The sequence below is a fragment of the Suillus clintonianus genome, assembly GCF_016758775.1.
Source record: "Suillus clintonianus strain FC179 chromosome Unknown DEU56scaffold_9, whole genome shotgun sequence".
NCBI lineage: Eukaryota > Fungi > Basidiomycota > Agaricomycetes > Boletales > Suillaceae > Suillus > Suillus clintonianus.
In genome coordinates, this window is record NW_024539233.1 from 494,593 (window position 1) to 522,147 (window position 27,555).

Sequence of the window (27,555 nt, forward strand, 5' to 3'; positions counted from 1 at the left end):
CTTTACTGCTCGGCCATAATGTCCAGTCAACCGCGCACCCAGTCAACAAGTCCTATGGACGCAAATGGTGTAGTACGTTGCTCACATGGCGAAACTGCCATGCGAAAGACTAGTCAAACGCCCTCTAATCCTAACCGGTATGTTTAAAATGGTTTTTAAAAACGGCGCTTTACATCCGTCCCACAGTGAGTTCTACACTTGCTCGAGATCAAACCAGAGCGAAAGGTGTAAATTCTTTTGTTAGTATATCTGCTAGTGCTCTTAAAAGTGGCTGAAGTGAAATTGCTCAGATTGGGCAGATGACCCTATTTTTTTCCGCCAACAAAATACATCTGCCATACCTTCCCCTCCACCTGCACCGTCGGTCCCACCTCCTTCTCAGAGGCAGAGAGCTGCATCATTTCGAGCACTCAGCACACCTCAGAAAAGTCCGAGGAAGAGGTTAGCAGACATAGAGGCCGCTTTAAATGAAACGGAGCCTCAGGCCCCTTTAACGACACAACATAACAGCCCCCAGCAAAATGCAGTTGCTACGACTGACCCTACGCGCTCATTTCTTTTCGGATCTCAATCCTCTCAGGCCTCGACGATTGGGGATTGGGAAGAGATATCGCCAGTAGTCGACCCAGAACAAAGTGGTTCATCTGGAAGTACGGACCAGAGTCTTGGAGTTCTGGACCCGAGGACACCAAAAAAGCCAAGAATTACTTCCATGGAGCAGCCATCGAACGTTCAACCAATTTCTTTACCATTGACTCCACCTCAGACCATCCGCCTCCGCCGCCATGCTGACACCAGTTTTGGCCAGGGCACATTCCAACCAGATTTCCCATCTACTCCAACCAGGAACAAAGGCAAGGAACGGGAATATAGTGGCGGGGAGCAAACGGTCGGTCTGGATTGAGCTCTTGCGAAGAGACTGATTGGAATCTTTGTTTAGACATCAGGTGCAAATGCTCCCGTCCCCGGTCCCTCTGAGACTGGAAGTAACACAATGGAATCTGCCTCCAACGCCCCCGCACGTCCCTCTAGCACCCTCGGACGTACTTCTTCAAACCCTTTTATCGATCACCGAACCACTGGCGAGATCATGGCTTCCCATATAGAGTCATTGATCGCCTTAGAATCGCCGTCCTATGTTCGCAAAATGGAGAGGAAGGTTAATGCGCTGGATCTAAGTAACAAAGCCAAGGCGAAGTATCTTGAAGACCTAAAGGCTGCGAAAGCCGACGCGGAGAGTGAGAATGCGCGGTTGATAGAAGAGAATGCGGGTCTGGATAGGGAAAACGCGCAATTGAGGCAAGCGATTGCGGACTTGCAAGCGAGATTGCGACAGTAGGAAATTTACACAAGACTGCTCGCCTTCATGTCACGCTCAACGTTTTTCCAGATCTGAGCACAGCAGCCGCGTCAAAGATATCGAAATCGCGGCTATCAAGACCCGTCGTCCTCGAAATATGTGATTATGATTCTTTAGGAATGGTTGGCTTCTTGGTTATTTTGGCGCGTAGTGGCGGTAAGGAGTTACTACTGCAGGGCCATGTTCCCAGCATCTTTGCATTCGGTCAAAGTTAACGTTCAAGGGCAATTTCACATGAGGTTCTAGGTAATATACATTGTGTACGGCCTCAATCAATCTGGGATCCATAGTTATTCTTCATCAATATTTATGTCTAGGCACATTTTCGTTCTCACCAATTGACTATTGCTGCTTCATCTCATCTCACGGGGGCGATCTCTGGAGGCATTAATATTGGTGCCATGTGCGAACAGATCAAAATATTGGGAGCAATTGTAATTCATTCGAGACCTCTGGCAGCAGAAAGTTGTTTGACGCAAACCCTTTGTTGGAGGTCAACATATTCAACATGAAGCGAGACCGCGGTCCCAGAACCCCAGTCGGTCCTCGCATCAAAAACATCCTTCCCCATCGTTCGGCTCACATTCTAGAAGCAAGAAGTAGGAGCCTTAAGTGCAATCTTCTTTCCTCACGCGCGATGTGGAGGATTTTCGTTGCCGCCATCATTGCCACCATTAATTCGTAAACTTAAGGCCATTTCATTATCATAGCGTCATGCGATGCGCTAAAAACCTGCTCCGGGGACACATGGGGAGGAATGTTATCCGGAGACGCGAGAAAAAGTTTGAGGGCCCACGATGACGAAGGAAGCGCAGTTTTTGACATGTATTCCGAGAACGCGAGGCACACGATTATGAAGAAAAGCACAATGTTTTCGATCGACGTGTCATCTGAGAAAAAAAGCAAGGCCCCCGTCCAAACACGCGCCGTTGGCGTGTACGACGCCGACTGCTTACATGGCACCGAACATTATCAGGAGCGTCGCATGTCGCATAGAAGCAGGGAAAAAAAGATTTGCCGCGAAAGGGGCTGGTGTTTCCCTCTCGCAGACCATTCAATTCAGTATGGAGCAAATTGATTAGACAGAAATAAAACAAGTCTGACTGTAGCGGTTATGACCACGCAAGTGATCATCCGTTACAGTGAGAATACGTTGCCATCTTGCACACGTGCCGCAGCCAAGTGGGCTCCGGGTAGAATTGCGTTCGAGGTGCACGTTTGAACCGAAATAATCGGAAGCAAAAAAAGGTAATCGAGAGCCAGTAACGTACGAGCATCAATCAGCAGCTGTGTTTCAAAAGTCCTTCTAGAGGGTCGTTTCAGGCATAGTATCCGGAAATCTGGAAATAAAATGGGCGTCCACTTGTCGCCGAGCGAGTCTTGGTGCAGGATGAGGGCTGAGTTGACCGTAAGGCTCTGGATTCAGCCCAGAGAACCCATCAAAGAAAGGGGCTGAAAAAGTGCCGTACAGGTGGTACAGCTCCGGGACAAAAGGAACAGAAGGAGTTCCGGTAAAAGGGCTCGCTCGCTTGGGGAACTTTGCACCAACACAACAATTCTTCAGGCTTACCGAAAGCCACCGACAAATCCGAGCAGGGAAAATTGTCTATCTTTGTGCAAGCGACAGAGCCCCAAATGCGCCCAAGGGGACATGGGAAACATTATGGGTCCAGTAATCTCTAGTATGGGTTCACGTGGAAGACCCTTGACTATCGCCGCTGAACCAGAACCCTATTACTCACCTTTAAATGCAAAGATAACTATCCCCAGATCCGCCAGGACGAATATCGAGGTCGATGTATTATTAAAAGTATCTGGCATATGCATGTGATCAGAGATGAGAATCCCTCGAACATAACGAAACGTTCATCACAAGCGTCTAGGTCACGTCAGGGTGCATGAACCTTGTGGGGCTTTGTGCTGGTGGCTCTGATAAGAGATATGCGAGTCGATATTCGGCCCATTGACAAGGGTGTGTTTGCGAGGGTGCGTCTGTGTTCCCTCCCGGAGCTATTGTATGGTATCACATTCTTGAATCAGCTCAAACCGCGTGTAGCAACCTGCCCAGTGACAGCCTGTCCTCTCCTGTCCTTCAGATGTATAAGCGAAGTCTGTCCATAGCCTTCTATGAATCTAAGATGGAAAGCGCTTCTCAATAGCCACCGGTGCGCTATCTTGAACTTCGAACACTGGGTGTCGACATTGATGGTCTCCCATGCTCTGACAGATTGGCAAGGCTTCAGCTCTGGCCCGAGGGCCGCGCAAATCAATGCTCGGCCGCGCAAATCAGCGCTCGAGTTCATGTCTGAGTAATATATGTCAAGAAAATTTGCAAGAAGTGACGCAACTTCGGTGTATACATAAAGCTCCTGTCTTTACGTTCACGCGTGAGGATTTCCTTAGCACCGAAACGAACTCGAAGACTCAACTGTCAGTTGAAACGGCATCGTTCCTGGGGACCATTACTCGAAAACAGCGGCTCAATAAGCGTCCTGACGAGATGGTCGAGGATGCTCGGCGTTTACGTGCAGACAATCCCATCACCCCGAAATTAATGAATCGACGGTGCCGGAAAATTTCATGTAAGCGGTTACAAGTTGAACTACTCGTGTGTCAGCGCGCGGGAGGTCCAAGAAGCTATTTTGTATAACGGGAACATATGCATAGCAATTCATTGGATAATGATATACTTATCTGACAGTCTGTGTGTCCATTCCGAATAGCGTCTGTGAATGGTAAGTGTACGGCTGGTATATGCAAAAGTGATAAACAAGGAGTGTTACATATGTCCAATGTGTTGTGGTGTGAAACACGATATTTAGCAGAACAATCTTCGCCACCAAAGGACGAATCTTGTCCACCAGTCTCCACGCCAACCATCGCCGCGTGGCTTAGAACTAATCCACATCGACCCAGTGCCGAAGTTGATTTCTTTGCCTTCTCCTCTCTCCTCCTCGCCCTCCTCGATGTCGGCGGCACGAGCATTCAGAGGTACGATGAAACGCGGCACAGCGCAGCGGGTAATGAATGAAGGAAATACAGTTAGTAGCGATAACAACTCGGGATTTGGAAGATCCGGAGACGTCCAAATGCGCAAGTAGTCCTCAGGATCTTCTGCGACGAATTCTGATCGAAGCGGGGGTAATAATTCATCTTCCCCATCTTGATCGTGTGGGGTAAGGGAACTGGGGCAATCTTCGGGAGTTTCAGAGGGAGGGATCGTAGCCCCGGAGGATTGAGAAGACGCAGATGGGAGGGAGTGGGATAGGGCGGGCATATCTAAAAATGGGTCGCTCGTAGCTCTCGCGCGTTTTACCTGGGTAGTCATGGCAATTGGTGAAGCATACAAACCATTCGTCTCGCGGTGAGCGGATAAGGGTTGTGAACGGCAGCGCGAGTGCACAGGCTGTGGCAGGTGAGATGGGCAATTGCTGCTCTGTTTCGATGATGAAACTTCTTCAAAGCCCAACACCTGGAAGTCCGGTTGAGTACATTGACGATAAACGAAAAAAATATCAACATACTCCTTTGAGGACATCGATAGCGTCAAGCATGAAGTCTTTCCCACTATGCCGTGTGATAGATGTAAGCATGATAGATTTAGACACCAATGAAGGCACAGAATGCTTACGCAGACTCCTTGAAAACAGCGTCGTCAAATTCCCAGCGTATACGGTTCGCCCCCGCACCGCCAAGATGCACCGGGACAACTTGAAGCCGTATGATTGCCCACAAAGCCTGAAAGAACGGTTTGGTTCCAGGCATGCCCACGGTGCACCAGGTCTTAACAAATTTATCTAATCGGTCAAAGCGTTCCTTCGCTGCTACTGGACCATTTGGATTTGCTCTAGAATGTGCCATTAATGATCCACCAGGCTGCGTTGCGTTAATATGTGCCTGGAATTCCGCATGTCGACGGGCATTGACGCTCGCATGGTAAGCAGAGCGAATGGATGCCTGGAGGCGTGAAAATGGTGCTCGTTGAGCAGGAGGCAAATTCGCTAGTGTCTGTGTAACTTGTCGTCCAGACGCTTCATCTTGGTTGAAGTACCTAGTGACATGAATTATGATTAACGGGGGCAAGCGCTTACGAACAAAGGCATACCATGCACGACAGAGTTCGGCGAATTTCTCGAGCTCGCTGCGAGAGACTCCAAGAGGAGTGATCGATCGATTTCGAGATGTTGGGGGCGGCGTTGGCCCAGGGCGACCATTTCTGCGCCCTCTGGGTCTGCCAGCAAATGAAGGAGAGGATGGTGGTATTACACCAGGTTTCGCAGCTGGACTTCCAGGAGGCGAAACAGCAGAAGTTGAATGAGGAAGATCATAAAGGAGTGTTTGCGAGTTTGAGTGCGTATTTGCCAATGAAGAATTTTGAGATTTCTGAAAGCGCAAAGGGGGTGGAGGAGGACGCGGGCGAGGCGTATTGAATTGGTAGGAGGGACCTGACATGTTTGACGATACGAAACCAGCTCGATACGTCAAATTATTGGCCCTAAGAGGTAGGTCGGATGACCTCTTGAGAAATGCTCGAGCTTTGGATAAACCACGCGCTCGAGATTAAGACCTGAGAGAGAAGAAGAAGAAATGTATCGCGATGCGACTAACTGATACAAGGTGGTAGTGGGATTGACCCCCAGAGCGCCAGATTGTTAAACACGACCTACGTTGAACTGTGACAATGACAACGGCTGGACGATGGCCACGGCTGCGCTAACGACTGCCAGCAAGCAAGACGACAAATCCCAATTTTCGGTCACCGCCACAACACCCCAATCTAGTAATGGGTCCCAGAATCCTGCTGGCAGCAGTCTGGCAACACCATGTAAGTATCTTTTCTTCTGACTACAGCCTATCTGACCCCTCAATTCCTGACAATGGAAGCAAAAACCCTGTACACTGGTCATGCGGTTTCCGCACCAAAATGTCGATCAACGCCGAACTTTCGAGATCGACGGTTATGCATCTTAATGATCACTCCGATATGCATTGCCTTGCCCAGTTACACGCCATTTGCTCAATCTTAGCAATGTGATTTCGTCAGTACGCCTATATTTCCGCTCAACCAAAATTTTCAATCACGCTTTGTGTCGCGTTCATCAACGGGCGCTTCATCGCCTCCTTCATCACCTGATCCGTTGGCTGGTGGGCCGCCGTTACAGGTGGGCGTCACCTTATCTGTCATACGATCATCTGCCATGGCATTTCCTTGGTACCCGCGTCCTTGCATCTCATCAACTATCCAGTGCTCCCACCTCGAAGAAGATCTTCTAATTCGCTCCGGTGTTCACAATAGCATGTCAACTGCAAGGCCAACATGCGTTTGACATGGTGTTGATCAGCGCCTCTGATGCGACGCAGCTGGTGTACAGCGCTCATTCGATCTACGACACAAACAGTTTCATGTGCGTGATTTTCTTAGCGATGTGTCAAACTTCAGCACCTGAGGCCTGATTTTCCAGGCACTTGGTTGACCTTCCAGATCCGACGGCTGCCCGTCTATAACCGGCTATGTTCAAGAAAACATGTCTTAACTTTACCTTGAAATTTATTCTCACTTCACCACCTCGCTCTCATGAACCTGTCAATAATTAACAATCCGACTGCACCTTGGTATGTCACGACTTGGGATTTACGCTACTCTATCGGGACCAGCTTCTGTTAACAGCATGTCAACCCTACCTTGTTCGAATCTCGTCATCAGCCATTAATATTGCATCGCTGACAATTCTTTGCGCGGTGTCCGAGGGGACCTGTGCCAGTGCCCCTGTAGGTCCCTTGTTGTGATGATGCAACTGCGTAAAGGGAAGGCTGTGTAGGCTAGCCTCTTCTAAACGTCCGCGTCATCCTCGACACTATATCGTTCACGTAAGGCTGTCTAGTGAGATGAAATGAGGGTGGTGGTCGACATCCTTGGAACTTTTCTGAAAGGACGATCGTAACCGCCCATCTCTTGATCCCTGCGGCAAGTCGCCAATTGTCTACCCTGATCAAATGGTCTAATGTACAACTCCCGCGGGCCTGTTACTCACGTGCGGCGCCCCTTTAGATAGACTGATTCATGTTTGGAAGGATGGTACGTATTGCGTAGACTGTGCCTTTGGCACTTTGGCATGTGCTAAGCACCTATGTCTTGGGATAACAACGTTACTACATGGACCTCTCTTTTCGGCCAAGTCATGGGTAACCTCCATCAACAAGCCACATGGGCTAACAAGTCCTTACATGGTGAAAACATAGCGGGGTTTAAACCCAACGGAGTGTGAAACTAACCCTCTCTGCTCAAAGCAACTCCGCTAGCTGTGCTGTGCCCGCCGGGGCGGGGCGCGCTTCGCGCGTAAGGTGAATTTTATTTAATTATCAAAAATTCTCAGAAGACTTGCGCTACTTAGTTAAGCGGCCGCTCGGATGCGGTGCAAGCAAGGTACCCTCGAAAAGGACTTGTCGACCGGCCGCCTGCTTCGCCATGCAATGAGCTCGCAAGAAATAAAAGTCTCTTGGCTATCAATTCCTTTAGGTATCGCGGCAGCGTGGTCGCGCATCAGCACAAAGAAGCCAACAACTTTTAGCAAGTGCCAGCCTATTATCTTTTTCCCTACAAGTTTAATCATTAATGGTTCCGCTATCTTCAGTTCACACCCCATTCGGTGCATACTTTGATTATTGCCTCCGTCTTGTATGCATTACTTACAGGTGGCGAGACTGTATTGTTTTCTTGCCGCGAGCTTATCTCGATCTCAGGAATGATCATAGTGTGGACACCGTGGACCAGAACAGTTGATAATTGCGTTTGCGTAGAATCGGACAAGTAATAGAGCCAAGTGACGGGTCAAGATCGACCTGGTAAAAACATTATTATTCTAAAATTTCCTTACACGTGGATGTCCATATAGAAATTGACCCTTGTAACTAGTTTCTACCTACAAAACTACCCCTGCCCACGTTTGCTTTGCGAGGTAGTACGTACATGAGTTCCGCAAAGGCGCTCCAATAATCCCAATTAGTAAAGGCTTGAGGAAAAGGTAAATAGCCGTACCGTGGATCTTGGAGATGCGATCACACATTAATATTGTCAGGGTGTCATGACAAAAGGGCAGTATGACGAACATGTCTGAACGTTGAAGTTGACAAAATGCGCGCAAACAAGTCTTAATGTTGATGACCTGTGAAACATACCTACATCCTGCTAATCTGAGCCTTGAGCTTTGGCATGGCAGATTCTAAAAAATATGTTTGTAAACCTATGTTCGAATTGTTACGAATTACCAGAATATCTTAACCGATGTCAACCTGTCGAACTTTTGCAGACTTACTTTGTTCTGAAAAACCTTGCGTGAAGTTCAGCCCTAGTGAGCTTGTAGTGTGGTGATCGTTGCGTGACCTGACATCTATTTCAGGCCTGCAAAGTGGTTGATTGCTGAACAGCCGACTTTTACGTTGATCCACGAAGCTTTCGTGAACACGGAAGCAAGGACCCTGATTGGTGGAGAGGGGCCGATTGTCATATCGCAGGGTCCCCTCTGACTATCCCCAAATCGGGGGGGCGCAACGCCGCATTCTGGGCATTGTCAACTGGCTCGCAACAGTTAAGATGGATTTGGGACGACGAGCCATTCGTACAACACAAGCGTCTATCACGGCAACCAAGAATGAGATTGTTTTGATGGAACTGCCATACGTACCTCTTGACGGGACTAACCGAGCGACTTTCAAAATAGGTGAGATCCCAAAACGAAGATTGGTTGAGTAAGATATGGGTGCAGTATTTCCGCCGCGTGCGACAATTGTAGAGTCAATGCCACAAGGTCGAGAGAGATCCAATCGGATGAAACGGATGAGATTTCGGAGCGGGTTGACTGCCAGAAATATGCCAGCGCGCCGATAGGTCGAAGAAGATGGACTTGGGTAGGCACGAGAAGGCAACAAGAGATCGAGATCATTCATTGTTTGGACAAGTCGAATGATTCAGAACGCAGTGATAGCAAAGAAACACGGAACCTTTTTTTTCATGAATCAGGTCGGCCGCGGTGTTTGGCGAAATGTCTTTCGTGAAATGTTGCCTTGCCGCAATTAGAGTTCTATGTCAGCCTAAGAGATCTATAAAAGCAACGGCACACCGTGCTGATATGATCCTTTTGTTGGACCTTCCAGTTTCGCGCTCGTCTCTGCCGTTAAACGTCACGGTATCCCTTGAACCTCACGGGCCGTCGTCGCCTGCCACACTTGCCGGCAAAGCCTTAACAACGTTGCCCTTGCGCCTTCCTAACCTAACCTTGGTGTTGTTATTATCAACATCAACAACATCGACAACATCAACCAACCAACATCAACATCAACCACCAAACCAACCACCACGGATAACAGCAACCGATTTTAGAGGTCTAGAAAAGATAGAGATCAGTAGAACAAGGTCAGTTGCTTCACTACGAAAGTGATTTTGATATACTGACGGAACTTCATCAAGATCGTAATTGTCAGCTAAGCTAGCTTGACTTTACAGCATCACCGATAAGCTTGCAATAGATAAAAAAAAAACTACCTGTACGGACCCGTTCACCCCTCCTAACCATTTTATGGCTCAAAGTGCCACTTGGGTTTCCGTGATGGCAGCGGCAATTCCCGATACCCGATCACAGCTTGTTCAGGCCCTGTCTGACGAAACATCATCACCTGTCTTTCGCCTTCCTTCTATCCACCATTCTTTCAGTCCTCCTCCTCCATTCGATACCCGTCAAGGAGCGATGGACTTTGCCACAGCTTCACATCAGCCAATGTACAATCAGGCTGACCTTGATCAGGCATTCAACTCACTGCAGACAGTAGACAGCACCACGCCATCCCACCATTTGTCTCAAACAATCCCTCAACATAACTTTGATCATTCAGAATCGAGAGAGGTCTCAGATCATCCCTCCTATGACCTTTTCTCAAACAATAATAACAATTTTGCCTCCCAGCGGTACCGCGCCAATTCATCATCCTCTTCGTCTCTGGGTCCTCCATATGCTATGAGCCCAGACGGCGTATACTCACATGCCTCATTTGGCGACTCCGTTCCATCATTTGGCTCCAGCAATACTTACGACATGATGAGCAACGTCTCGTACTCGAGTGGGAAGGTCTCTCCATTGACCCCCAATGACGCGATGACTGGCATTCAGCAATCTCCGGTCTTCCCCCACTCTTTGGGCATAAACGGTCACCAGAAGGACTTTTCAAACGGTCATGCCTACCCGGAACTCCTCAACGATCGCCGTGTTTCCGGTGTTAACGGCGCAGGTTATCATAATGACTTCTCCGACGATTATGGCATAAACGGCGGTGCAGCATATCCTCCATCGGCCCTGCAACCATTCCAAGACCGCATGCGCTTACAACCTGACACTCGTTTTTCCCATTCTGGCCTACCTCCTTCTGTCCCTTCGCATATGGGGCACAGCCCTGATATGTTCCGTGGCGTCGCTCCGCAAGCAACGCATTCGTTCCGCCCTGACTCTGGCCTTCCTGGCTACGATGACGTCCAATATTTTGGCAACCCTCATGCCGACATGTCTCTCCGCATGCCCAGCATTGGGGACAACTTTCCTGGAATGAGAAACGGCCATCCTGGCATGGGCTCATCGAACGACCTTCAGGCTTTCATTCGGTAACCATTATTACGTTAAATATACGTTCTAAACCTAATGCCTTCTCTGTTCAGGCCCTACCTTGATCAATATGTGCGGACGCCAAACCGCCTTGCGTTTGGTGAACGCACGGTCATTGTCATGTCAAGCAGGGTGGCTCAAAAATCATATGGCACTGAGAAACGTTTCCTCTGTCCCCCTCCAACCGCAATAATGATTGGCAACTCTTGGTGGACTGACGTGGTCCGCCGTGGGGAAGAGCCAAAACTTTGCCCTCCTCGCGTGACTGTCTGTATCTCGGGCGAACCTGTCCCTCAAGAGGGTTCTATCGAGTGGACGTCCGCCTCCGGCAAGATCTTTGATGTAAATGACGCACCAACTGGCACAACATACATCGGACGCTGCGTCGGCAAGCAGTTGTTCATCAGTGATGTTGATGAGAAGAAGAAAAAAGTTGAAGCGCTCGTGAAAATCACGGCTCCGTCTTCTGACGATGAGCCTGAACGTGTTATCGGGACATTCCCGAGCCGTCCTATCAAAGTGATTAGCAAGCCTTCTAAGAAGAGACAGAGTGCAAAGAATCTTGAGCGTGCGTAGTTTCGTTGTGGCCTACGATGATTTTTGACTCCTTTCCTCCAGTATGTATAAACCATGGTTCAACGATTTCACTCTTCCATCGTCTTCGGTCTCAGACTGTATCGACAAAATACCTTTGCGTCTCCGGTTCAGGCTCCTCTTTCAAGGGTTCTGACGGGGCGCCTTTAATGGGGATCGATACCCGTGCACGTTCCAGCACACCATCATTCATTGCACGTACTGCCAGTTGGGGTCAGTCTCTGAACTGCATTTTGTTTTTGCCTTCGCTAACTCTTTCATCTCAGATCCGTTTGTGATGTACATTGTCGATGTCAACAAACCAGCTGGCGGAATTGATACCCCTCCCCCACCACCTCCACAACCTGAATATCCTTCACCTCCACCAAATGCTATTCCCTTCACCAACAACGGCAGTCAAATACCAATCTACTACAACCAAACTGTGGTCCTACAGTGTCTGGTCTCGGGCGTTGTGTCGCCCGTTTTGATCATCCGGAAAGTTGATCACCAGACGACCGTAGTTGGAGGAGGCCTTCAGGAAGGTGCAAAGGGTGTTGCAGACCACTATTGCTCACCAGGCGAAGTGTGTGGTGACCCAGTATCTCAGCTTCACAAGATCGCCTTCGAGGTCTATGACCCAAGCAAGGGCATGCCTGAGCCTGGAACCCCTGGTACAACGGGCGCGTTCTTGTCGTGCATGGGTGAAAAGGTTAACACCTACCGTCCCATTGAAGGTCGGCTGTGGAACAACCCGCCAAATGCAGGGTCGACATCACCTATTCTGCCTGGATCACCCGTCGTTTCAACTCCAGCGTCCATGTCAGGTGCAGATTATTTCGGTCAGACCACTGCAAGCGAGCCAGCATCGCCGTCTTCATCAAATGATTTTTCAAATGACGGCGGGCGCGTGAAGAAGGGGAAACGTTCAACATCAAGTGCCGGTGTCATTAAGAACCCAGGTCCCAAGGGACGGCGGCGCCCGACCTCCGCCGGGTCTGCGTCTTCTGGGCGGCGCGGATCTTCCAGTGACGCCGGCGCATCATCGGGTGCTCTTTGGCAAGTTGATATTGGTGAGACGAGCGTCTGGACTATTGTTGGCACAGGTACTGCGTAATCTTCCATTCCCAGTTGGCCAATGACTAAACTTTGGTTTGTCAGATCAAGTGCGATACAACTTTTATGTACCGCCCGTGTTGTTCGACAACCAAAACGCCCCCCAAACAGGATCATTCCCAATTCCGTCGAAACCCGTCACTCCATTCCCGGCTGTGGTGAAATATCTTCCTCCTGATCGTGCTGCAGAGGCACCAAAGTCTAACTGCGCACAATCCCGTGGCGTCTTGTCGAAACCTAGTCCGCACATATCAAAAATGCTGACCGTATACGGCGAAAACTTCAACAAGGCAGATCCAGTCCACATCTTTTTCGGATCAGATCCCTCGCCCTACGCCGAGGTCAGGTGCACCGAGGTATTGGGCTGCCTACCTCCAGAAAACCAAGTTGCGAAACGCCGACCGATTATCATGATACGGCCAGATGGTGTTGTGTTCCCGTCACCTATTATGTTCCCCTGATTGTATGTATCGGTATATCTTTGGTGCTGGTTCGTGGCTGGGTCTGCCTGATTGGATATATCCCTATAATTTCGCCATCCGCAATGCTTTGAACATGTTAGGATCTGATAGTTGCTATCTGTACACCATGGACCCGACTAAGTCCCCTACAGAGCGAGACAGTACTATGTAGCCCCCTTGTATCATATCTGTTAGAAGAATTTCGATTTGATGTTTCTATCTCCTGTCTGTCGCCCATGCGGCAAAGGCCGTGAAACTGAAGTTTGTTCCTCGCCTTGTTACAGTCGTCTTCTCTGTTTCTTATCAGATCTGAGCACTGAGTTCGCCAAATTCTCGAGTTTCGTACGTTAGATTCCATCATATCTACATATTTGACAGCGGTACGCCCACCTATCATCGTTCTACACGCCAACGGGGTTCATCGACGTATCGGGTGTAAAACGCTATCTAATAATCACGCCATACACAATCAAAGATCGTTGCATCGGGTCCAAAACGCCATCTACGTTACCCTCTAACGGGCGTAACTTTGAGCTGCGGCTTGCCAGCGTTCTTTTGCATATTCGTACAACCGAACTTCTCCAAATCTCTTCACCCTACCCTCCGATCCATAATGAGTTCCCAATACAGCCCGCACCTCTATTTCTCTTCCGCACCTCGTCTCGTATGGCATGCATACACAGAGTATCTATGGAACCCACTTCCTGGCTCTTGGGTCGGCCAGGTCGCATATTCATTCCGCATATTGGCGTTCCTGCTTATTCTGCCGGTCGTGATTCTGACACTGCTGGTGCGTATCCAACCTTCCCAAATCCGTAGATCCTCGCTTCTTCGTTTATTGATCTTTCTTTCCTTGCTAGGATATCACCTCCTATGTGATCGCGCGTACTCTCGGTATTGTTGACGATGTCAAAGCGTCGACAAGCGACCAGCCTGTTTTGACTGCTGAGGGCACGCCCTCGATCCTTGTTGAAGATACGTCATCCGAGGACTCTCTTCCCGCGGACCAAGACAGCTCGGTTCATCGGCAACACAACACCGACACGATGAGGGGTGCAGGGGTGCAGGAGGAAATGAAACTCCAGGCTTACTTCACGGGAGAGGAGGATCTACAGTTGTCTAGTGTTGGCTTTCTCTCGCCTTCCCCGTCTCAGCCATCATCGCCAGTTTTACCCCACGAGAAGTTGCCTGGAGAAGGTGGAGCGATGAGAACGGAAGACCCACGTGATGTACATGTACAGGATGACCCCATCATCCTGCGACGACGGGGCGCCCAAGTGGCAAGCGATTAACTCAGCCTTTGACTCAGCCTTTTGAAATCACCGCTAAAACTACAATTTTTTGCACCGTGTACGATGACATGATACCGATCAAATGTCCCTTTTTACTCTACAGCTACAGTAATATCGATCAGAAAAAAACACGCAAACAAAAAAACTGGCCAAGATGTGAAGCGAGGTGATCAGTAAAACCGTAGTTGATCTCTGGTGAATACAGGTGGCTTCCAGATCAAATGTTCGGCATAAATCCGACGCCTGCGTTTGTTTCGCACTTTTTCATGTTTCTCCAAAACGGCTTCCGAGAGACATATGATATGTTGTCCCTTGTAGTGTTTAAATAGCTGCAACGTTGTACACCTGCAAGCAATTCATTTAGTGTACATTCCAGTGAACAGGTTCTTTCACACACGTATTCATTATATCCGCATGGGTGATAGACGTCTTCTGCGCAATATCGTCGATGCTCAGCTCATCAGTGGTATTGATGAGTAATTCCACGATGACCTCCGCCCAATATGCACGGTAACCGAGTAGGCCCAGATCGCTCAGGGGCTTTTCAGGGCTGCCAAGTTTCCCCTCTTTCTTACTCAACTCGTAAGAAAATTCGATGAGCAGCTTGCCGAACCCGTGACGCTGATGCTGCGGTAGCGTCAAGATACATGCGACGTTGTAATTCTCCGCTGACTCCTTCTCTTTTGAAAAGTAGCCAATGATATGGCAGCCGGTAGAATCTCGTTGAGACTGGGATGGTCAGTATGAGACAAACGAATATTCAGAGAACATGTACACACCATGACATAATACATGAACGGCGTCACGTCATAGTACAGCGTCTTGCTATGAGACACACAGTCAGACCTTTGACCTATATTGCTGAGAAGGACTTACTGATCTAGAAAACATTTGGACAATAAACTGAGGTTCCGACACCAGGTTAATTGCCGCTTCCCATCAAGTTCGAAAACTGATATGTCTTGGTGGCGGTAGATCTCGTTGCCGGGTGGGTGAAATAGCGTACAACGTTGTCGGTGGCGCGACAGCATCATGGGTGACGGAAAATACGCGAGACAGAACTCGCAGATGTACAACACGGGCAGATGCGCATATTCCTTGGGATATGGACTAAAATACCACGCTTCGACCTCGTGTTTGCCGATCTGCAAACGGTTTAGATTCTTCACCCGTGCAATTTCTGATATCGATTGGGTCATTGAACCGGATGTTCGTAGTTTCTCGATTTCTTGCTCTTTGCTGAATGAAGAGATGGGAGGGGGCGTCTCTACTTGTGCACCATTGACGTTAAGTTCGAAGGTGTCCCCTTCGCCATCGACATCCATCTCGCCTTCGGCGTCTACGTCATCCCCTTCCATTTCTTCTTCTTCTTCTTCCTCTTCTTCATCAGTTAACTTCCGCTTCAATGATGGGGCAGGTGATGGCGAAGGAAAAGCAGAGCGACCAGGGGTTGAAGCAGATGTGGGCGAAGCAGCCGCAGCCGCATTTGATGTGGCTTTCTTCAATAGTGACTGGGAGCGAGGGGCTTTGCCCGGAGCTTTCTGCATCGAGCCAGGCCCAGCTTTCTTGCCCGGTGGCGGCTTTGGACGGGGCCATTCGAGGCCCCTGCTCAAGACGAGTCGAGATCCCGTCACCCATTCATCCAAACGCTTGTTAAACTGATCCCAGTGGACAAAGTACTCCCACTTGTCTTCTGGTTTGTCGATCGCATCTTCCTCCTCCTCTTTCACACCACTTCGGGAATTTGTGCGTTGCACTGACGCTGAAGCATACGGGTTCACGGGTTTATCACGAATTGATAGTATTTCTGCAAGCCGCTCTTCCTCCCCATCTGGCGTTGGACGGCGGATGTAGATTTTGCACCCAACAGAGACGGTCTACATAGAAAATTTGATGAGTCAGCACAATGGGGCCCTGTGTGAACTGAAACTGCGGAAATTTACTTGGATGGTGTACGTTCCTCCAGGTGTGATGGTCGCTGACTCCTGTGAGCCTTCATTATTGGCATGTGCAGAGACCATTCTCGAACAAAAAGACGGTGAAAGCTATGTGCTGAGGGAGAAAAACAAATTTTGCGTCGTTTGTGTCGACTTACCGAGTCATGAGCTGGGAGTTGAACTTCGCTTACTCAGCCTAAGGGCACAGCACAGCAACATTTGCTTCCATGGAAGTATTTCACCACAGAGGCCGAATGTTTAACAGAGACGATGCTAGACAATACTTGGCTGGCATCAGCAACAGCGCTCAAGTCTTAGACTATAGGCTACGATTTCAATGGGCTAGAGACAGCCTTTGATTGATGTCATAGGCGGCCTTGACGCTTTGTAGTTTATAGTTTGCAGCATGTTTTGACCGGCTCCACTTTTTGGATATCAACTGCCAGAGCGCTCCCCAAGTTAGTTCCGAGTATACTGAATGAGTAACATCACCCCTCTAATTCGGATCATCAATACCAAAAGACCAGCAAAAGCCGTGCAACCGGCGCTGCAAGATTCTTCGTCGAGCGCATAATTCCGTGAAGTGCGCGCGGCGTCAAATGGTCTATCAAGATCTGATGAGGCTCTCTAAGATCGCCGTCCCCTCCTAGACCCGCCTAGTGGTGATGAGGTCTGAGCTCATTTTCGGGATTTCAAAAGCTGTGGCAGCAGCGAAACTCGCATCCTCGGAAAGACATATAACCCATGGCCGCGGTGTAAAATTGAAGGCCTTAGTCCTGTTGGTGATAATGATAATTAGCGACAGGGTAAGTATTCTCCTAGTACGCGATGAATTCAGATTTGAATGGCGATAATGGAGCTTACCAATTTCCACCGAGTCAATCTCGCAGAAGCCCGAAAGTAAACCATATCAACTCACCGCGAACGACACATCATCTTGACTGACGTCAGCACAGAACATGAGGACAAGAAGTAGAAACATGAATGTCCGAACCGTCGCTCATCCAATCCTCCAAACGCCGATTAATACGCAATGGCCAGACCCCAGCACTAGCGCCAAGTCAGAAGGGCCAAGGGATACATGTGTCCACCCCGTGGTGGGATAACACCGAGCTTTGTTCCGTCTGTGGACATAAGGCTACCGCTCAGGTAATTGAATAGCGCCACTCAATCCAATTTATTTCTGACATTGTATTGTAAATGAGCACATCAAGAACGAGCGGGAGGACCTGACCAGAAATATATGAGATGAAGGCTGGAACCGAGCCACACCCGTTGCATATGTGTCGTACTCTTCTTCGCGGAGTTTCGAAAAATGTATTCGCAACCGCAATTACGATATAAATGTGTTGCTTGCAGAACAACGAACAACATAAATTAGGGTTGGGAGGGTCAAGTCTTCGTCAATGAGAGGTCATTGATATGATAGCGACAAAGGGGGGGGAGTGTTTACGAGAGTCATGACCAAGGGGTTATGGAGGGTTATGGTGACGAGGAGGGTCTGATGATGAATAGGCGCCACGACGCCACCAACAACGTGGCCGGGGATGAGCCCCCGACACGGAGATCAGATTCGGAGGACAGGGTCGGAGGCATCCCCGCTGGGCCAGCGCCAGTTGGTGTAACCTTAAACCGTCATCGTGGCTTGACTCGATTTGTCCTGGGAATCCAGTTCGCTGTCAATTGCATTCAATTACTTAGGCTGTGATTAAACTGCCGAAATCTTTAGATCTGTGGATTGATATGTTAGAAAATTTCAAATACAGGCCATTCAGGCTATCAGTAGGTGATCCTACATATTTGGATATTGCTCTGCTAGCAAGAGCGAGATTTGTGCGCCGCTAAGTGGTAAAATAATGTCACTCAGATTGTTACTATGGCCGGTGGTTTGTCCCCTCCGATGGTTCAGGGTCAACGTTTTTTTTTGATGTCTCGTCTAGGGCCTAAACGGTAATGTAGGAATAACAATGTTCCATTGTCAGGAGACGACACGAGACCGACAATTTGGCGAGTGACCCGTGTGGGGGGTGGGAAAATGAGGCAGGGCAGCACACCCATAGATATGTTGAAGCCGCATGTACAATTCCAGAAGTATGTCTGGAGTGATGCCTCTTGGTTGCTCACATACATGAGCGATGCTGATTTTTAGAGGACGCACAGCTTGGAGTATTAGGTATTCAGACAGAGCTCACATGGCGACCAGTCAAGAAATACTAATTCTGAGCTGAGTTCATCGCGAAGATTCGCCGAAGAAGTGACATCTAACGAGTGAAAGGAACATAAGTTTGTGGGTTTCAAATACTATGACCAGAGCCGTCTGACCAGAGAAAAATATCACGGAGGCGACATCTTGCGCCTGCGCACACCTTCTGAGAATCCCTTCCTATCAACCCACGTTAGCGACAGAGTGAAGACTGCGTGTACAACAAACCTACCGCAAGTAGGTCACGCGACTGGGAGCATGCCGGTCTAGCTGTCTATCCAATTGAAGCGTTAAACAAGAGCAGTTGTCAGACGCGATCCCGACGCCAGCATGCATGATGATATCCTCGCGATGAATTGCAGCGCTCTTGTTTGGGGATGTGACATCCGTATGGCGACAACTTTGCAGCTATTGGGGTACTGCTCTGACAAATGCGTTAGCAGTCGTATGACAGAGGCGCCGCCTACCATCAGAAGTTCCTTTTGTCATAGGTTCAAAACGTTATGACAACACCGATGGCGACAATTGACTCGCTGCATGACTGGAGCAATGATCCAGGTTCTGATTCGAGTCAACAAGCAGAATACCGTCACGGCAGTGTACATCCTAGCTCATCACAGAGCAGTACACGCATCCCGATACCCAAATCGATTTGCAGCTCCATACGGGCCTGTAGTATGGTCAGATCGAACGGGCAAGATGCCTTGCGACAATCAAGAGCGTTCGGAATTAAGATCAACTCCGAGCACTAGTAGGAGAGATATGATAAACTTGAAATAGGACTACTTGGACCTAGGTCCCATGGCTGCAATCAACAGGAGTCAAGCAAAGAATATCTTCATGCAAGGCTGCCCAAGGCTCACAGATCAGTGGCAAGGTGAGCAGCAGCAGATGACAAAGCCCCGGGTTACATAAAATGTTCCTATCACAAAGTAGTTGTCAGCATTTCCAGTGTCGTTTTCATCCCACCCACCATCTCCTCTCAACGACGTCGACAATGAAGCCAGAGTGCGACGAACCAAAACATACCGCAATGGTGAAACTCGATCAAACGAACGCAAACTTGATTTCGGAGACAGCCATAAACGGCACAGGCGCGGGTACGTACAAACTACGTGGAATATACTACTGACCACTGCAAGCACACACGTACAAAAGAAATCGGCGAAGCAAAGTAAAAATTGGACGTCTACGGTACACGGCGCCTCCGCAACCTATCGCTGTCTTGTCATTGAAGCCATTTTTACAGAACACAAAAAGTTGAACAGTTCCACCACCTCACTCCTTGGATGCAGCGTCATCCTTCTTCTCCGCCTCAGCCGTTGCTGACTGCTGCTGTGCTTGTGTTGGTGGTTGCTGCTGGGGTTGCGAGGGCATGAGGTGCGAGAGCAAACCCTGTGGAATCTGGGAGTACACCTCGTCGAGCTGTTGACGGAGGTGCGTATTTTCCTCGCGGAGATGTGTGATGTCATCGCGAAGCCTGTCATTAAGCGCACGACACTCTTCCCATCGACGGTTTGCCTCATCTGCTGACGCAAGCGCTGCATCCAGCAGTTGAGAACGCGATTCGAGGGCTTTCACGTGCCTATGATGGGAGTGAGTCAGATCGTCACGATGCGTTTAAGGGATGGAGGCGAGAGAGAAGTGAGGATAGACCCCTTTCAGAGCAGAAAGGAAAGAAAGAAAGCAAGGTCAAGAAACGTGCACTTACTGATCTCTGCGCTCCCGGAACGCCCTCTGCGCCTTTCTATTTTGCTCGGCCCGCTTGGTTTGGCTCAATGGGCGGCCATTGGCCTTTGGGTCGTCAGGACCACCAGGCTGACCCTCGATTTGCGAGGCAGGCTGTTCACCCGGAGGCGGGTGAGGTGGAGGACCACCAAACTCCGGACCCGGAGGGCCAGAGAAATAGATGGGCATGGGCGGCGGATGGTGTCCATGCGGGGGCGGCAACATTGGAGGAAGGAATATGCCAGGCGGAGGTTGTTGGAGCTGCTGTGGCGGGGGCGGGGGTTGAGCAGCTGTTGTTGGGGGAGATTTACGTTTGCGAGAACGAGTTGTTGGAGCGGGGGCGGCTGGCTGTGCAGGTGCCTGAGACGTGGAAGGCTGGGGCGGCAGTGGGTCGTCGCGGAGACGCATTGCAGGGATAGCCTGTGGCGTTTGTTGCTGTTGCTGCTGAGGTTGTTGTTGCTGCTGCTGCTGCAGAGCATCAGACTGCTGACCTTGCTGTTGGCCCGGAGGAGGGTAACCGTGTAGCATTAGCAAAGATCGTTGGTTTATTATATCTGTCTTGATAAAAGGCGCAGCGATGAAATGATATGTTTTTTAGATGCTAGGGGACGATTTTGCTGATCGAGTTTCAACGACGGTCGCGTTGAGGAGGCGCGAGTATTAGTAAGAAAATCAAGTCGATGGGGAGTGTTTGTTTTTGTTTACATAGTTTCCCACCTGTAACGCCTCGATAAGGAAATTGTGTGTTCGCCCCAATTTTTTGACCTTCCCTTGGAACAATATTACGTGCGCTCGCATTCCGCGTGTACAAGTTGAACGTCGCGGCCATGGATGTGATAGTTCGAGATGAAGCTGTCGATTCACAGCGAAGTTGGTCAACAAGAAGGTCCCTAAATTTGACGGAGAGTATGGAAGCAATGGTGATCAGCTTATCGTGTCGGGAGAGTCCGATTACATGGGGAGTCGAAGGCAATGCAGACCTTCTGTTCCAGTTCCAGCGCTCCGATCGCCGAGCATGCGCAATCTTTCGGCAGGGCATATGCTCTCGTGATAGTAAGATGAGGAGTTGGTGAGACGGGTTGACGACGACCCAACTTTCAATTTTATGTAAGGCGTCTTTGTCATGCGCTGACCATTCTCCTTGGATAAGCAAACCATGTTACCTGCCTTCTGTGTGTGATGTTTTCACTATTCTCAACGTCTAATGCAAATATTCACTAGGTTGGACGTGGACTACTTAGTCGGCAGGCCCCCGGTGCCTCGTCAGGCTTTAGCGCAGCTGTGCTCGTAAAGAGCCAAGTGTGCAGATCTATTAATGCATAAGTTTTAATTGACGCAGGGCGGCATCGAGCGGGGACGTGTCACATCAGTATGTTCGTTCTTGATAGAGCAACTTCTTTCACCAAGTCGTAGTTTCAGATTCGCGAGCAGTGCAGGCATCTTCAAGTTCTAGGCTTTACCAATGTCCACGGGGAAACCTAGCCCCAGGAAATGTGTCATTAGATATTGCCTTCCCGAGAACGATAATGTTCATCTCCGACAAAATCATTCTCGGAAGAGTCTGATATTGTTGACAGACACTATGAAAATGGAACCCACAATTTGGTCATAACAGACTCATCTGTGCTGTCTCATCTTCGATGAAGTCGTTGACTCGTAACCATGCTTTTCGTTTATTCGCGATTCTTCTGATGCCAATACTAGTCCAAGATTGCATCTACCATTGCAGTCGCTGTATGATGAGCAACACACTAGTGCAAACAGGACTCCTTGTAGCACGATATTCAGATCAGCATGTCCACTGGCAGTTCGTCTAGACGCCTCATTTTTTTTTTCTCCCCACCGACATGTTAGTGCGTTTTCTCATTTATCGACTTCTCCGAGCTCACTCATAGCTAAAACTTCTAGTGCCAGACGTTGTGCGAGATCGCATCGTCCTCGGTGATCATCATATTAATCGAACTTTTCAGTTGCAACCCGTCGCAAACATCTTGTATCGTTCCGCGGGAATTATTGAGCTGACTGTGCCGTTTGAAAGCTGAAGCCATTTCGTTGACTAAACCACTCGATCATCAATATTTGATTTCAGGAGTGGTGGCGTTGTTTAGTATCATGCACAACTTTCAAAGAACTCAATTTTGATTCTTCACAACATCTCCTCGTCACGCCCCTCGATCACCCGTAAGTTCGAGTTTGCCTGAGGGTGATTGATCATCGCTGACTGTCACGTTACCCTGAGTTACGTGTATAAAATCACCTTCAGGCTTCTGTCTAGGGATACAACAGACATTCTGCTGCAACACCTGTTTCTGGGGATGCGCGGCAGGCGAATTATGATCGCGCCACACAGTAATTGAAGACTAAATCATTGTCTTTGGAAAATTACGTCTAGTCCCTTACCAAGATCATTGTCCTGGACTTGGAAGGTCCAAAAACTTTCCCATGAAAACATGAATGCTTCAATTGTCTGCATGTCTGATCAGCTACGATCATCCTTAGAGTTGTGTCACGAAGGGACGTCTGCATCAGTATCCACGGAGACCCTGTTCTGTGGTTGTATACTGGCACATCTGGGCTGCCCAATTCGTCCGTCAGGCTCAAGCCTTCCACAGATATGTTCCCACTACCTGTCGCAGAGACCCCTCGCGGTCTCAATTCAGACTTACCTCGTCTTGGCAAGCACCTTCATGCAACCCTGATCAGCGCAACCCCACACTTGGTATGCACAGCTGGCGACTCCGTGCTGCGCAATCACCCCGGCGAGCCACCGGGATACCGATGGGGTAAAGCGGCGGCAGCACTTGTGCATCGCGGAGCCTAGAGCCTTCGGCCCACCCTTACGCCGCTGTCTCTTCAGCACTACAGCCTCCCGAATGTCGCCTGATGAGCCATCGGAAACCTGATCTCGCTGCACCCCTGCCTTGTCTATCATGGATTAGACATGCACCGAAAGCATATTTTTGTATTTCGGGCCGAACAATGTTTTCAAACGTCCCTGTAGGCTTTTCGTGTGCCCTGGCGTTTCATCGATGACCCTTGGAAGGCTTGATGGACCCACATGGACCCTTGCGCGTTTCGCATCGAGGAATATTTTCTGGAAGGATATTGGTCGAGAACATAAACCGGTCTCCCACTGTTCATCATTGCTGCATCTACATTGGACTGGAGACGGGCTCAGGCACAGGGGCTCTCCCCACAGGACAGCAAGACCACCTTGACAGACGGCTGATGGATGTTGTCGACTATACTGCGCTAGCTGGCACTCCCGTGCGACTGCCACGATGAAGCGCTTCTGTGACTGTCATCACGTATGGTGTGCTCCCAGAATGTGTCGATGGGATAAATGATAAACCCCGAGCTGAATATCAGATACTAATAGCAAAGAACTCAGTGGCGAGTGATTTCCCTACCGACTCATTCTCTTTTGAGACGTGGCTTATGAGGGTCATGCGAAGCATCCATCGTGGCTTTTCTTGTTTGCGGACATCACTTGGCTGTGATACATCTGAGGCATCCAAGATGTCGTTTCTTTTGTTTGCGGACGTCACTTGGCTGTAATACATCTGAGTATTCATCTATGACATGAATTATTCAATCTGACAAAGGACATGAGCAGGTTGACGGGTACATCATGGGCCAAAGTCTAACCGCAACGGAGGCGGTCGAAGTGCTCCATCACTAAAAAGGTTTTACAGCTCGGAAATCAATCTCGACTTCGGGTATGATTCAGACGACGGGGTCATGGCCATCTTGGAAACCGTGCTAGATATGAATATTTTGTCATCCACCGAGACTATCATAGGCGACTTCGCGATATTTGCTTTCTGCGCTTCCCTCGACTCCGGACCTATTTGGCAGACCTAGGGGAGACTAAGTGTCCACGGCAGGTAACACGGCAGGTCGTCACATTCTTCTTGTAAAGTGATATTGCTCTATGGTAGATGCATAAGAGGGTGTAACGGCCCCTCTTCTTGTGTCTAAGAGAATTCAAGAAATCGAAGTTGTATGTACCACATCCCGAGGAATCCTGAGAGGTTCTTGATACTGTGGTGATCAATGATTGGTGGGTGTTACACAAGGAATGAGACATGTCCTTCACCGCGACCAGAATCCTTTGCAAAGATAGATTGTGAACGCATAAGGTCTATGGCCACAGAAGTGGAGCCGTTTCAGATGCGGCAGGGATCTTTCTATCGAGCTCAAGCACTACCCTCAACTATGTATTCTGTGAGTAAAGCACAGTGGCGCAGACTATAGTATGGGAAGTTGGTGTTAGCAAACCAAGGTATACGTCTAGGGAGTCTGTAGCATCTAAGTGCTCAAGAACGGACTATGGGTATCAGGTTTGGAAGCCAGGCATAAAAGTGCCGCTGGGTTGAATATGCTTGAGTTAGTACTTGGCCGTCTCAAGGGATCAAGATTGGGGACTAAAGGGTAAGGGTCTAAGCCTTCAACTGACCAACCAATCTCCCGAGGAGAAACGGGGTGCTAGAGTTTCAAATTGCCAGGATTCCCAGATACCGAAGCTACCGCAGCAAGACTGAAAAGTGTTGTGCGCAGATTGGCGAAAGCTAATTGGATGGTAATAATGCTTAGGAAAAGCGCCACTTAGTGCAGGCGTGGAGTGAAAACTCAAATGGGCTATTGGCAGCCAAGTCCGTAGTGGGATACTTGTAGTGGATTGGAGTAAGTGCGACATCACCTCTATAACCGATTCATAAGTCCACCGGATGCAGTTCATCGACTAAATGGAACTCGGGGAGCGAGCAAACGGACATGCTCTGGGGTTAATAGCCGCAGAATTGACGTTTGGAAATGTCACCACTGCATAGCAAGTGAATAGGCCACCTGAAGAGGGTGTGTGGGGTAACTCACATGATAAAATGTGCCATCTCGGTCTCATAAGATATAGTCAACAGAACCCAGCAATGGGAGGAGGTTAGTTTACCTCGTGATAGCGGGAGTGCGTGGTTAGCACTTGGATAATCTTCACAAAGCCGGAACTCTTAACCACGGGAGGGATTGGGAGGGCTGCCAACCCGACTAGTCAGATGGTGTCAAGTGAAGATAAGAAGAAGAAGATCGAAATCATCATGAAGAGTAAAAAGATAGGACTGAAAGGTTGCCGCTTATGTTTAGCGTGTGGCAAGATGGAAGCATGTCGCGTATATTGCGCAGCGAAAAATGTGGATCTCTCCCTTTGGCACCAGTGCTGTACCTTTGAGTCATCGCTCAGGTTAATAAAGCTACCGGTAGATTAGACCGAGGACCATTTAACAGATTATGCGTTAAGAGCGTAGATTTGGGGAGGACACCGCTAGACACTATGTGAGCAAAACCGTGATTTGGCCCTGCGCAGAGGGTTGCTCGCTTGGAAACAACTGGGACAGTTGAGTTCGACGGCCAACATATACAGGACTTCCGTACTAGTAGTCATTAGCATAGACACTTTCAGACTGACAATATGGAGAGTAGTGGAAGGACTAGAACTTCGTGGGATACTCAACCTACTGAGTCCTGCTTCTGAATAGTCACCGTGGTTCATACGAGATGTAGTCTGTAGTAAGCAGTTGGCGGGGTTTCACTCCCTGCTGGATTACCTGCAAAGTCTCGTCTAAAGGTGCTCATAGTCATGCGTGTGTAGGGACAAATACCTGAAGCCGCTATGAGGTTTAATAATCCTAAGAAAAAGTTCGCCGTGGGCCTGGTGATATGTTATGTGGATGGTGAGATAATCTCAAACCAATTGCAGACTGTAAAGTCGCCGACCTGAAGAACCTTGCCTTGTATGACACGCTGTCCTCCGCTAGATCTATCAAACACTGCTTAAGTGGCTTCTGAACAATAAAAATTTGTCCCTACTGCTTCGAATGAAAGAGGCTGTCGACAAAATCATTTGAATCAGCAAACACTAGAGGACCAGGAATGTCACAACACCCCTAAGCGTATCCCAAACCCGTCTTGCAACAGCAACCACGCGTTCAACGTCCTTGCCAGATCCCACCCCATACGACACATAAGCAGCGAGACGTGCCAAGAGGAAAAAACCATGATGGATGCTTTGCATGACCCTCATGAGTCACGTCCCAAAGGAGAATGGGTCGGTAGGGAAATCACTCGCCACTGAGTGCTTTGCTACTAGTATCTGATATTCAGCTCGGGGTTTATCCCATCGACACATTCTGGGAGCACACCATACGTGATGACAGCCACAGAAGCGCTTCATCGTGGCAGTCGAGAAGTTTCTAGAGGGCATGGTGTAGCCGGCCCATTTGACTGATGCGAGCATTATATCCGTGACATTCAAAGTTACATCGACGTGCGCCGCGAGACGATCGCACGCAATGAAGCCTTTGTTAGCACTCTTGGAGCTGGCCCTTGATATCCCAGATGAAGTCATTTCGTGCCCAACAATGGAGACCATGGCTATCGCATCCATCGGCCTGATCTTTCTCGGTGATTTTTCTGCAGACACAGCGCCAAGGACACGAAATGTATGACAGGACATTGGGTCCTACAATCTATAGAGCAAACGCGTGGAGATGTTAGTCACAACATGATAATGATTGACATGCGCGAACTTGATATGGACGACAACGGCGCCATGTTATGAGTGGCAGATCCCCACATGGAATCCCAGAAAAAGTTCCATGGCTGCCGTTCCATCGACTGTAGTAGGTGAGAGAGTACTGCGATGGCTTGCGAAACTGCGTGCGCGCGTATTAGTATGAGTAGAACTTTGAGAGCGAGAGGTACTTCGAACAAAGGGTCTAGAACTGTGTATAAACTTCACAGGAATAGATGGATGTCTGATGCTGAAGGACTGCCTGAAAGCACCTGAATTTCAGCCATTCCTCGATATATTGACTCGTTCAGCGAGAGTCGTGTGCAATCTGCTGAACATCCTTGACCAGAGCAATTAATATCTCTTTACAAGAAGAACACAATGACTCGTCGTGTTACCTGGCGGTCTTCCCTAGCCTAATCGCAGACCCCATGATAATGTGCAGTCAAGGGAAATGTTAGAAAGCAACAAATACTAATCGCGGAGTCTGAAGAAAGCGTACGTCCCGCCGTGGCACTGAGTCTCTTCAAGTTACCTTCTTCTCTAAGCAGATCATGTACATAAAAGCCAAGCTAGCTCAGCTCGAACCCAGCGGCTCTTAATTGCAGGGAGCTGCGGCTGAAGTCCATTCATCGACTCAATCGCATGTCAATGGCAAAACAATAACGAAAAA

General features: G+C 49.0%; 6 protein-coding genes across 6 annotated transcripts; 3 read left to right on the forward strand and 3 right to left on the reverse strand.

Moving 5' to 3' along the window:
* Nucleotides 1-7: 7 nt before the first annotated feature.
* DEU56DRAFT_779044 (uncharacterized protein) lies at nucleotides 8-1,713 on the forward strand. Its single transcript, XM_041351860.1, has 5 exons — nucleotides 8-137; nucleotides 187-239; nucleotides 291-441; nucleotides 511-889; nucleotides 941-1,713. Exons 1-5 carry the CDS (start codon nucleotides 19-21, stop codon nucleotides 1,337-1,339), a joined length of 1,101 nt encoding a protein of 366 aa, XP_041212992.1. The 5' UTR covers nucleotides 8-18; the 3' UTR covers nucleotides 1,340-1,713.
* Nucleotides 1,714-3,924: 2,211 nt separating this feature from the next.
* On the reverse strand, nucleotides 3,925-6,100 carry DEU56DRAFT_779048 (uncharacterized protein). The gene is made up of 4 exons (XM_041351861.1): nucleotides 5,466-6,100; nucleotides 4,992-5,411; nucleotides 4,885-4,927; nucleotides 3,925-4,832 (listed from the first exon to the last, which is right to left on the reverse strand). The coding sequence occupies exons 1-4, from the start codon at nucleotides 5,810-5,812 to the stop codon at nucleotides 4,179-4,181; spliced, it is 1,464 nt and encodes a 487-aa protein (XP_041212993.1). The 5' UTR covers nucleotides 5,813-6,100; the 3' UTR covers nucleotides 3,925-4,178.
* A 3,870-nt stretch (nucleotides 6,101-9,970) lies between these two features.
* DEU56DRAFT_779063 (LAG1-DNAbind-domain-containing protein) lies at nucleotides 9,971-13,381 on the forward strand. Its single transcript, XM_041351862.1, has 6 exons — nucleotides 9,971-10,257; nucleotides 10,318-11,006; nucleotides 11,061-11,575; nucleotides 11,626-11,814; nucleotides 11,868-12,686; nucleotides 12,742-13,381. Exons 1-6 carry the CDS (start codon nucleotides 10,102-10,104, stop codon nucleotides 13,155-13,157), a joined length of 2,784 nt encoding a protein of 927 aa, XP_041212994.1. The 5' UTR covers nucleotides 9,971-10,101; the 3' UTR covers nucleotides 13,158-13,381.
* A 389-nt stretch (nucleotides 13,382-13,770) lies between these two features.
* Nucleotides 13,771-14,449, forward strand: DEU56DRAFT_908550 (uncharacterized protein; the record flags this gene model as incomplete). The annotated part of the gene is made up of 2 exons (XM_041357020.1): nucleotides 13,771-13,947; nucleotides 14,018-14,449. 2 exons carry the CDS (start codon nucleotides 13,771-13,773, stop codon nucleotides 14,447-14,449), a joined length of 609 nt encoding a protein of 202 aa, XP_041212995.1.
* Nucleotides 14,450-14,534: 85 nt separating this feature from the next.
* DEU56DRAFT_580344 (histone acetyltransferase, MYST superfamily) lies at nucleotides 14,535-16,959 on the reverse strand. Its single transcript, XM_041346916.1, has 5 exons — nucleotides 16,393-16,959; nucleotides 15,326-16,326; nucleotides 15,229-15,274; nucleotides 14,847-15,178; nucleotides 14,535-14,794 (listed from the first exon to the last, which is right to left on the reverse strand). The coding sequence occupies exons 1-5, from the start codon at nucleotides 16,468-16,470 to the stop codon at nucleotides 14,620-14,622; spliced, it is 1,632 nt and encodes a 543-aa protein (XP_041212996.1). The 5' UTR covers nucleotides 16,471-16,959; the 3' UTR covers nucleotides 14,535-14,619.
* A 2,554-nt stretch (nucleotides 16,960-19,513) lies between these two features.
* DEU56DRAFT_779074 (uncharacterized protein) lies at nucleotides 19,514-21,320 on the reverse strand. The gene is made up of 3 exons (XM_041351863.1): nucleotides 21,298-21,320; nucleotides 20,301-21,225; nucleotides 19,514-20,174 (listed from the first exon to the last, which is right to left on the reverse strand). Exons 2-3 carry the CDS (start codon nucleotides 20,843-20,845, stop codon nucleotides 19,868-19,870), a joined length of 852 nt encoding a protein of 283 aa, XP_041212997.1. The 5' UTR covers nucleotides 20,846-21,225; nucleotides 21,298-21,320; the 3' UTR covers nucleotides 19,514-19,867.
* Nucleotides 21,321-27,555: the final 6,235 nt, after the last annotated feature.